The sequence below is a fragment of the Phascolarctos cinereus genome, unplaced genomic scaffold (assembly GCF_003287225.1).
Source record: "Phascolarctos cinereus isolate Bilbo 61053 unplaced genomic scaffold, phaCin_HiC Scaffold_187;HRSCAF=764, whole genome shotgun sequence".
NCBI classification, from domain to species: Eukaryota; Metazoa; Chordata; class Mammalia; order Diprotodontia; family Phascolarctidae; genus Phascolarctos; species Phascolarctos cinereus.
The window spans coordinates 26,910-38,655 of NW_027555499.1; the positions used below are offsets into that span (position 1 = coordinate 26,910).

At 41.6% G+C, this 11,746-nt stretch overlaps 1 protein-coding gene across 1 annotated transcript; it reads right to left on the minus strand.

Moving 5' to 3' along the window:
• Window positions 1–880: 880 nt before the first annotated feature.
• On the minus strand, window positions 881–10,333 carry LOC110204267 (cytochrome P450 2C23-like; the record flags this gene model as incomplete). The annotated part of the gene is made up of 5 exons (XM_078151555.1): window positions 881–1,062; window positions 4,331–4,472; window positions 7,754–7,930; window positions 9,676–9,836; window positions 10,184–10,333. Coding segments are annotated over 5 exons (812 nt in total), but the record flags the coding sequence as incomplete, so codon positions are not given.
• Window positions 10,334–11,746: the final 1,413 nt, after the last annotated feature.

Sequence of the window (11,746 nt, forward strand, 5' to 3'; positions counted from 1 at the left end):
TTCACTTGCAAGGTTATAATAACAGAGAAGGCAAGTGGTAGGAATAATTTCTTGCTAGTTTTCAGTAAAGTAGTGCATGTCCCATAGTACAAAGGGATGTGGGATTTGAAAGTGGAGAGCAAGTTGAGTTGGAACTGGCTCAGTGCTGAAAGGAGGAAAGTGAAATGAGAAATGGAGTAAGGACCTAAAGCACTGATGAATGGACTCACCCCACTGATCAAAGTATCATAGATGGAGACTCATTAGGGAATTCTGAGCCTATGTAATCCAACCCATTCATTGTAGAGGTGAAGAATCTCATGTGAGAACAAATGGTGAAGCGACTTGCCCAAGGCCACACAAGTTGTTATCAATAGGGCAGGATTGATCTCGGTCCTCTGCCCCCAAAGCCAGGAATCCTTCCCTGTTACCACATTGTCTTTGAAGTCATGAAGCCTCAGTGTATGGAACTAAAAACACAAATTTGCATGTCTGGAGTTGTTAGCAACATAGCCCTGTTCATTCTCCCCCAAATTCACAAACAAGAGCTATATAATAAAAATAGGATCATCTGGAAGGAAACATGAAAAGAAAAGTACAAACATATGGTTTGGAGGTGAGATGTTTTACAGATCTTCCTCCACACCCTAAATCTAGAATTGAGGATTTGCCTGGACATATTGGTGCAAGGGTTGCATTTTAATGTCTGTAATGCAGCCCTATCACCTAATGACATTGAAGATACTCAACAAGCTGTCATGTCTCTGAAATTTGAAACTCATTTTAATCAAGATGTGGGAATTTTTCTTTCCCTCAAAGGGATTCCAGAAAAACACATGAGAGTATTCAGTACAGAAGATGAACCAGCTTGCTAATTCACCAAATCAACTTTGTGTTCTTCTCAGTGAGGAAGAAAGCACAGTTGGTAACATGGTGGAAGTTTGGAGAATCCAACATAATTGGGCTTTATTCTAATTTCATTTGGATCTCCAACTGGTTTGAGAGTGAAGTTCTGTAGAATGGTGGTAAGGAACAAAAACACCTCCATCTTCGCCAGGCCCTCTCCAGCACAAGACCGTTTTCCTAGAAAGAAACGGAATTATGCTTGGTAATCTTCATGGAATATCACAGTCAGCCAGAGTAAAAGAGACTTGCTGTTCCAGCACAATAATGGGAAAAGGAGTAAACGAGAAATATGTAGATGGGCAGAAAAGGTGAGAACTATTATTATTAGTTATAATTCAACCATTAATGGCCATAAGGAGAAGGAAGGAATTCCTTCTTCACAATTCTTCTCACAGTAACCCCTTGTGTAGTGGATCTTGGAATGGAGTTAGAGGGCAGGTGAGCCAGGCAAGAGGCTCAGCTCATCTATTCAGGGCTCTGAGAAAAAGCCAGGTCATGGGAATACTAGAAAAGACAGTGTATGTCATGTCAGAGTGGGCTATGTGTCTTCAGAAGAACTGCCAGGGAGGCTCAGCCAGAGGAGAGTGGGAGGGAGAATGGATTCCCTTTTAGAGTGAGAGGTAGAGATGAGAAGGGTTTCTTTTTCCAGCAGAAAAAGGCATGAAGTGTCACTTTTCTTGAATTTCCCATTCTCATCCAGGAAGTGCTGTGGGTCAAACTGGTCAGCCTTGGGAAACTCTTTCTTGTCATGCAAGACTGGGGTGAGCAGTGGGAATATTGTTGTGCCCTAAAGGGAAGAAATTCCAGAGGAGAGTCAGGTGTCATTATGAATATGCTTTGTATCTAGTCCAAAAATCTTCAGAGACTCACTATGTTCTCTAGTACAAAATGCATACTTCTTTGCATGTGCTATCAATGAGATGTCACTGCATTAAGAATCTCTTAGGCCCCAGTCTAGCTTTCCAGAGTGATGTCCCCATTATTGTCCCCATCAAGCCTTCCTTGGGGCTCCAGCTGAACTAGTCCAGCTGCTGTTCCCCATCCACAAGGCCCCCTCTGTGGTCTTCATGCCTTTATAGTGACCATGTCCCACACCTGGAAGCCACTCCTTGCTCACTTCAGCCTTTTAGATTCCCCAGCTTTCTTCAAGGATTGGCTTGGGTAACCTGTCTTACAGGAAACCTTGGCTGAGGTGCTAAGCTCTTTGTGCTCTCCCTGCCCTCAGTTCTTTGGTCTATACATCATGTGTGCACCTGCTGCCTGTGGGACTCTGGGCAGAACATGTGAATGGCCAGTGCCCCAGGCAATGCTTAAAGACTCTAGGGGCAGACCAGGCTACCTTCTGAGGGAATTTCTTCAGCAAGAAGCCACTTTGCCAATCAAATCACAGCTTGGGTCTCAAGGAAAGAAATAATACTTTAGGCTGACTTTCCTAGTTCCAAACTCAGCTCCCTCCTGCACAACCCAAAGTCTTCAATGGTCAAAACCCTTCTATTGTCATCTTTGTTTCAATAGCACTTGGCCTAGCAAATTTCACATAGTAAGTTCTTACTGAAGCCTTCATGATTTGAACTGAACAATGCCTCAGTGGGGTACATTAAATGTGAAATTAGGTGTGATGCTGCCTTCACTTTCCTTTCAGGGAGAATAGTTTTGCTCAGCCATTGCTAGGAAACTTCAATCTAATTCAATTTAATTCATTCACTGTTATTTAGCAACCCAGAAAGCAGATTTTAGAGTCTAAAGACCTAGGTTCAAGTCTCAGCTCCAACACTGAAATGATCTTAGGGAAGCCATTACACCTGAAAATCAATGTCCTATCTACACAATGGAACAGAAATAGTATGTATACATTCTGCTTCACTGCCTAGTAAGAGAAAAGGACAAAAACATTTCTCTTGAGCAACCTCACCCTGTTACGTTCCCTGTACATTTTCTTTCCAGAGCATTACTGTAGTGAATGAGAAGCAGGAAGAACAGAGATAAGGGCACACTTTTCTCTTATTCTTCATTTAGCACCACATGCAGTAAGCTGTATGTAATAACGCACTGCCTCAAGGAGAACTTTAAGTGAGATCATGACAATGGGACTCCATTTTCTCATGTCCATGATGAGATCATTGGAATAAATAGTGTTTAAGATCCCATTCTCCCAAGACTACTGACTTTGGGGGGATATATTGTTGGAAATGAATGTCTCGGTTCACTGCATGGGGTATGTTGAGAGGTACGAGGTCAATGAATCTTTGCACTTCATGCACCACAGCACCATGTATGCATATCTTGTCTGTCCTTTATGGAAGGAAGTCGATTATGTCCAATCACACGTTCAATTTCCTCAAGAATTTTTGCTGCAGACACAAAAATATAAATCACCACTCAATGTTCCACTCTCCTGGGAATTCTCAACTGAGCCTGTTTGCAATATCTGCCTGATGTTAGGACCTGAGATGATTCTCAGATGGCTCAGTGTCCTCCTGCTACTCAGTCAAGGATACAAAGGCTTCTGTAACAGCAATAGGATAAACTTCCATGATTTACTGGGTAGGACTCAGAAAGAATTGTGTTTACATTTCTCTTTAGACACTACCTGTGTAAATTCAGGTAAGTCATTAAATCTGTGAAGCCTCATTTTGCTTATCTGAAAAATGAGGATCATAAATTATCTGTCTTCTAAGGTTCCTACCCTCTAACTCTATTATCCTATGATTTCTAAAATGGAGATAAAAACTGCACCTCCCTTAGCAGACATCAAATGAAATTACATGTCAAGTTATTTGTAACCCTCACATTCTTTATGTTTATTATGCCAGCTCTTATTGTCAAAGAAAGTCGATGCCATCATTTGAATTTGTTAGTGCTGGTGATGGCATTATCATCTTGATTTAAACCATTCACCAGCTCTGCATCTCAGCTCCTGTCTCAATACCCTGAGCTGCTGAGGCATAGAATCTCAGCATTACAGGTGACATGTTTTCACCTAGGGCCATCCATAGCTGAACAGGAATCCTGACTCTAATGGACTGAACAAAGGGTCAACCAGCCTTTGCTTGAGAATCTCTAGTAAGCAAGAACTCACTATTTCCTGCGCAGCTGAATGGACTTCTGGAGAATTTTAATAATTGGTAAGTCTTTCCTTACATGAAGTCTCCATTTGTCAATATGTAAGTTCTACCTATGGTAGAACTGAGGGTGCACAGTGGGAGCTTTATATGTGTTCTTTAAAGTGAATTGAATTCCTCATGACAGACCTCCACATGTTTAAATAACTAACAGGTCTTGTTCAGGGGTCCTGTTTTCTTCAATATGCTACTGTCTGACCTGTTGCTGATCTGTGAGGAAGTCATGCAAATCCAATAGGTGGAAAGGAGAGACGAGCTCCTGGGCAAGCTGCAGGAATGGGAAAGCAAGCCTGGTCTGAAAGCATGGCAGTTCTTGCACTTACCTTGGACCTCAGGATATTTCAGAATGAGCAGCAGGCCATATCGTAGGGTGCTACTGCTTGTCTCTGTTCCTGCGCTAAATAAATCTACTCCTGTCATTTTTACATTTTCCAAGTCAAATTCAGTCTGAGCATTATCTTTCTCCTAAAGCAGAGATACAAAATACATTAAGTAACGAGAGACAGCAGGAAAAGCCATTAGTAACCATGTGAAGTTCTTAAAGTTTCTCTTAGGAGTCCTCCCCCACCTTCATTTCCCCACTCTAAGAGAGAAGAACCTTCCTAATGCTCTTAGGTTTCCCTTACCCATCCATAGGCGTACTTTTCCCAGGCAACCTTCTTCCCGTCCAGAAATATGACATAGTGAATAGAGCACTAGGCTTTGAATCAGGAAGATCTGAATTAAACTTTATTCTCAGCTAAGGGGTCTGTGTCCATGGGAAAGTCACTTAATTTTTCTGGGCCTCACTTTCCTCATATGTAACAGGAGACACCTGGATCCTTTCAGCTCTCTATTTATTATCTATGATATATGTGGCATGGTGAGGACCTGATAAAGTAATTCACTTAAAAAGTTGATAACCTGCTAAGAGACCTTGCATACAGATACTTTTACTACAAAGCAGGACGGCATTTTAGTTTAAAAGAAACAAAAAGAGGAAGGGATTTCAGATTTTCAGAACAGGGAACTGAGAGAAAAGTCTTCGGGCAGGAGAATACAGAATTTCAAATTTTGTAGGGAGAGGAAATTCAACCAGCCAATCTGTAACTGATCAGAAGTTTCCTTTTCCAAAACTCCCTTAAATTGTCAGCCAGCCCCAGGTTGAAGATTTCCTTACATGGGGAATTTATTACTTAATGAAGAAATGTATTACATCTTGGACATTATCCCCTTGTGTGGAGATTAAATGTGTCTCTGTAACTTCAAATGACTTGTGAGTTCTGTCTTCTGGGAAATGAGGAAGCACAGGAATTCTAACCTTTTCTGGGACAGCCTTAAAAATTAAGTGGCTGCTAAGACTCCTTCCAACCCACAGATTCTATGAAATTCTATGAAATACGCAAGCTCCTAGGATTTATAGCTAGGACGCATCTTGGAGATCAACTGGCCAAGCACATTCATTTTAAAGAAAAAGAACTTGAGGCCTACAGAGGTGAAACAATGATATTAAAATCAAAGCAGATTGAGTTATAGTACTAAATAAGTAATCCTGCAAATACAAGCTTCATCCTGAACAAAATAAGATGGACTTATAGCCATCAGTCTTGTAAAAATGAACAATTTTGAAAGATTTATGAACTCATGTCAATTCAACTAGCAAACATGAGCACAGAGTACTAGTGATGAAGAATGGTACCTGCCTTCTGAGAGAGAATTCATGGACTAGTATGTAGAAAGGGACACATTTTGGGACAAGGCCAATATAGAAATGTATTTTTCTTCATTATGCTTGTTTGTTAAGAAGCCTATTATTTGTCTTTTTTCATTGGGTGGGAGAAAATAAATATTTGATAAAAGAAGACAGACTTCAAGAAAAAAGGGTGGGTTTCAGGCATTTCCTAAAAAACAGAAACTCAACATGAGTCAATTATTTGACCTGCAAAACTTCAAACCAGACAAGCAAAAGTAAATAAATTAATGAGAAAAGATAAAGCAATGGAATCAATACTCTCATGCTTGTATGTCAGCTTAACACTATTTTTAAAAAATCTCCCATTGGCCCAGGGTCCCTGAAAAAAAACTGAAAATTGCAGAGGCAATAGAAACAGAGTGGCAATATATGGAGGGAGGGTGTTAAAAAGTTCTTAAGGATACCTTCATTTCAACCTGAAAGAAAGTCTCTAGTGAACAGTTCAATGATGTACGCCTGGTTCTGTAGTGTTTAACATTTTTGTCAGTATATGAAATCAGTCAATCAACAAGGAAGTATAAAATGTATTTTCTGTGCCAAGCAGAATGCCAGGTAATGGCGATACAAAAGCAAAGGATAAAACTAAGACAGCCCCTACCCTCTGGGAGTCTCGATTCTACTGAAGGAATACAATACATATAAATATAAGTACACATGGGATCCATGGAAAATACATACACAGAGATTTGGGGGTGGGATATTAACAACAGGAAGAATAAGAGAAGCTGCTTGAAAGAGGCAGCAGCTGAGTGTGAACGGATATTAGGGCTGCTAAGTGTTGAGGAAAGAGAGTGAGAGCATTCCAGGTAGGGGGGCCAGACTGTATAAAGGTAAAGAGGCAAAAGATGGAATATTGTGTACAAAGAAGAGCAAGCAGGGCAGCTTGGCTGGGGCACAGAGGGAGGCTGTGAGAGGGAAGAATGTGTAACCAGCCTGGAAAGAGAGGCTGCAGCCAAATTGTGAAGGGCTTTAAATGCCAAATACATGAGTTAGTGTTTTGTCTTAGGAGCCCTGAAGCTTCCTATCATGGGAATAACCCAGAGAGTCTTGCACTTTATGCATGTTAACTTGGCAGATTTGTGAAGAATGGATTGAGGGTCTGGATGCTTGGAGAGCTGGTAGGAGAGAATTGTCACTGTCTGGGTAAGAGATGCTGGTGATCTGAACTAAGGTGGTTATGATGTGAATACAGAGAGGAAAGAGTTCATGACACTGCCATGATGGTGTTGGGGGGAGAGAACACATTTACTCTCTCCTCCCCACCTCCAGCCCTGAATTCTCATGACTTACTTGGACAATCAAGAAAGATCTTGATTTTGAGTGATTTTATGAGAGAAAATTATAGCTAGATTTTGAGATTATAGCTAGTATTTATACAATGTTTTAAAGTTCACCACGTCCTTTAGCAACATTATCTTAATGACCATTCTGGGAGATAAATGCTATTATCCCCATTTTACAAATGAGGAATATGACTTCCCCAGGATTACACAGCTAAGAAGTGTCTGAATTTGGTTTCAAACTCAAGTCTTTTTGACTCCAAGCCCTGCTCTGCATCCCATTTCTCCTGTTTAGAGCTTACTTTGTATACATTTGCTTACATATACTCTCCCTCATAAGATTGTGAACTCTTTGAGGGCAGGGGTTCTTTTTTGCCTCTTTTCTGTCTTTGGCACTTAGCAGAGTGCCTGGCATATAGTAGTTGCTTGGTAAATGTTTATTAGTCGATTCCTATTATCACTCTCCAATACAATATCCCCTTCCAAACAGGAAAGTCCAGATCACCAGCTCATCACCCAGAAAAGCAGAACTCTTCCAATCTCATTTTCCATACAGACTTCAGATCAGGGATATGGGCAGACCAAAGACCAGTTACTAGAAAGCCAATGGTGTCCTTGGGGGATGTGGGCACTTTGGGGTTCTCTCTGATGCCCCTTCCTGTGCTTGTGGCCTGTAAGAATCCTTGGAATATCAGTCTTACTCAACAAGTAAGGTGCTTCCCCATGCATCTTACCTGCTGCATTTTGGAGAGGTAGTAGTCAATGTAGTCCTGAGGGTTGTTGGGGTCCAGTACCTTCTGATGCTCCTTCACTCTTTCCAAAATGAAATCTTTAAGTTCCTCATTAATTTTTAAAATTCTTTTGTGTTCTCCAGGGAGGTATGCTCTGAATGCTGGTAAAAAGTTGTAGAGCGACATACACCTACCCCGCACCCAAACAAACACGTGTGAGTTTATTGTCATGAAGAAACTATTTAAAATCTCTAATTATAAATTGTTGTATCTTATTCAAAGCATTGCATTTCTTTTTCAAATTTAATTAAATTTTTCATTGACAGAAGTATTTTCTCTCTCATCTCCACTGAACATTGGTACAAACAAAAAAGAAAAGCAAAACCGTAGAAACAAATACACGTAATCAAGCAAAACCCACCTTGGCAATAGCCAAAAATGTATGTCCCACTCTACATCTTGAGTCCATTCCCTTCTCTCTCATAAGGTGGGCAGCATGGTTCATTGTGCTTCCTCTGAAATCATCGTGGCTCCTGCACTGTTAGCTTACATTTGCATGGTATTTGTCCTTCCAGTGTTTTTGTTATTGAACAAATTGATTATTCTGTCTTTGCTGTAGTTGTTCAGTTGTTTCAGTCGTATTTGGCTCTGTGACCCCATTTGGGATTTTCTTGGCAAAGATATTGGAGTGCTTTATCATTGCCTCCTCCAGCTCATTTTACAGAGACATACAGGGTTAGGTGACTTGCCTAGGATCATACAGCTACTTTGAGGCCAAATTTTAACTCATAAAGATGTCTTCCTGATTTTAGGCCTGGTACTCTGTCCATTGTATTCCCCATTGAAGTGACTTTCCAAGGGTCATACAACTGTTCTTCCTGCCTCAAATTCTAGCCCTCTATTCATTGAATTCCTTTCTGTCTCTAAATCTTCTGATCTTGTGATCCCTCAATCCAAGGAGCCATCAAAGGAATAGCCTTCTTAGACACTTGGGAGTAGTGAGCTGCTCTGCATAAATCCCAAGAGTGCCATGAATCTTCTCAAATATACCCCTAAGTTGACACATATCTCAAAACGAATCTATCTGGTGCTGCTCTACCCACTGAGGGGACCAGATGGCATCATATTATGTCGTTGTTCAAAAGAAGCTCATATTTGAGTTAAGAGGAAACCTACTTTCCTTGGAATGACCAACATAAAAAAAGAAGAAAAAGCAACATCAAGGTATCCAATTAATGCATTAAATTCACCTTAAGTTAATGAAATGCATCGAGCATTTTTTCAGTACTCACTATGAACCAAGTCCTGTGGTAGGCTATGGTGATATAGACAACAATAAAGTAGTCTTACATTCTACCAGAGAAGGTTTAGCTAGAGTACCTATTCCAGACTGTAAGTGCAACAACATAGGCAAGGGAAAAGAAAGCTTGTTTTTCAGCTGGATGAGGATCTTCAGTTCTGGCTTCAGTGGATGAAGGTTTTCATCCTACATGTCCATCCATTGTAGAGGCCGAGCCAGATCACTACAAGAATCAGTGTAGGCTACTGATCTAAGTGGCTTGCCCTTCCTATTCTCTCCTGGATATCCTGGGCAGGTTCTTTTTTGATAACTATTTTACTTGGTCACATCTGTGAAGAGATACCCCAGGCCCCAATTAAACACTTCTCCATATAACTTCAATTTTAATGATCTACAACTAGTGCAGGTGCCAACTAGGAACAGAATATCTACCTAATATCTTATTTGAGAGCCAAAGATACTGCGTGATGTTATTGTCCTTGAGTGACATGTGTGTGTGAATGTGTGTGTGTGTGTTCTCATGGGTGTTGGGACATTTACTAAGAGATGAGAGGCTATGGTATATTGATCTTGTTGCTGAAACTCAGCAAACAACCACAGAATAAGAAGAGAGTTCTGGCCTTACCTGTGTCCATGGTTTGTTAAAGAGGTGGAAGTTTTCATTTAACAAGTTCATCAGATAGAGAAATTTCTCATCATCGTACTTGAATCGGTCACGGAAGAGGATGGAGCAGATCACATTGCATGACACACAGCTAAGGATGAAGGTGGGATCAGTGGGCTGACCTAATGTGGAGACAAGTTACCAAAAGGGGGAAAAAGCAACTTTAATAGAAATGTTTCCAATCAGATGGGATATGGGCATCATACTTGGATAGGGTGCTTAGTTCTTTAAAGGCTAATGAATGTTATTCTCCTGGACAATGTCTTTACTTATAGGGAGGCTAAATGAGCTTCTAATGCCTGAGCACGAGAAACAAGAAGGGAGTTTTCTGACCCGGCAGAGTTATTATCTGGTAAGTAGATGAAGGCAGAGACTTTTACACTGATTCCCAAAGCAAATAGCATTTAGGACTGGGAATGGGTGAGCAGTTAGACGCCACGTGCCCAGGAGGAAAGAACTGAAAACCAACCCTTTGTTTTCCTGAGCTCCTCCACCAGGCATTGGGCTTCTTCTTGAACTCGCTCTTCAACGCTTCTCTTCCCCATCCCAAAGTTCCTTAGGGTCATCAGGGTAAATCTGCGGTGTTGTTTCCACCTCTCTCCACGACTCAAAATAACTCCTAGAGAGAAGAGAAGAGGACATTGGTCATTCTTACATTGGAAGGGGAGGGCACAGTGTGTATGGTGGCTAAGGAGTTTCTGGCTTAGTTCATTGATCAAGTTTAATTTTATTCAATTCAAACTAAAATACAATGACAGAATGGTAGGTACCAGGTACCTACTGCAGGAAGTTCTTCTCTTAGGTACTGAGAATAGAACAATTAAAATGAAACCAGTAACTATGCTCCAGAGGAGCATAACACATGCTCAGCAGAAGACAACAAAGTCAAAGATCTTACATTCAAGCTTCCAAGAAAAAATATGATTGATCTCAGGCCATGGAAGAGCTCAGACAGGATTTTGAAAATCAGCTCAGGACTTCCACTTCCAGGGCCAAGATGTCAGAGTAAAAAGGTAGTTGCTGCCACCCACCCCCATCAATCTCTGAAAACCCAGAAAATATCACCCCAGAAAAAACCCTGGAACAGCTGAAGCAGAAGAAAGACAGGGAACAGCAGAGAAGTAGCCCAGCCTCACTTTAGCACACCAGGAGGAGATCCTGGTGACTTGGCATTCTACAGCAAACCAGTCTCCCACTGTCTCAGCAAAAGTAAGGGAAGCAGCACTACAAAGGGCCCTAGGGGGTAAGCACCCTACAGTATTCATCTGAAAGCAACTAAAGAAAGCAACCTAGAGTCCTACTAAAGTTCCAGCCTTGCTGGTTCCCGCCCAACACCAAGTAAGCTGTCAGAACCCTACAGTCCCCAGGTGACAAGCAGGAGGAGATCCTGAAGCCCAGGTGGTAGAGTAGGCAAACACCAACACCTCAACCTCTGAGTGCCTCAGGGAGGGTGGGGGAACTGGTGGAAATCAGCTCAGAAAACCACCAGGTGCCTCAGCATCCTACAGCAAAGGAGACTCTCAGTACCTCAGCAGATATAAGAGAGGGAGCATTGCAAGGGGCCTCAGGCAGATAAACCCTCTGCAACACCCATCTAAAACGAGCTGAAGAAAGCTAAAGGGAAGGAAAAGCAGGCAACCTGGAATTTCCTGACAGTTCCAGCCTTGCTGTGTCCAGCCCAACACCAGGTAAGCTGCCAGAACCCTACAGCCTACAGTTGCCAACATAAGAGGCCCCAGCACACAAACCCAGTGACCAAGACCTAGGCTCCCAACACAAGTAGCTTGGGTCTGTGCCATCTGATTCCCAGAAGGAGAGCTCAATCTCTTTAAAAGCCAAGGGATAAAGAAACACTATGAGTAAAATATAGATTCATATTATGAGAAGAGTGAAGATCAAGACAGAAATTCTGAAGAGGACAACATTGTCAACAAACCCACATCAGCAACACCAAAAGGGACTATGAACTGGTCTGAAGCCCAAAAAGCCTTCTTAGAAGAGTTCAAGCAGGGTTTTAAAAGTCAAGTGAGAG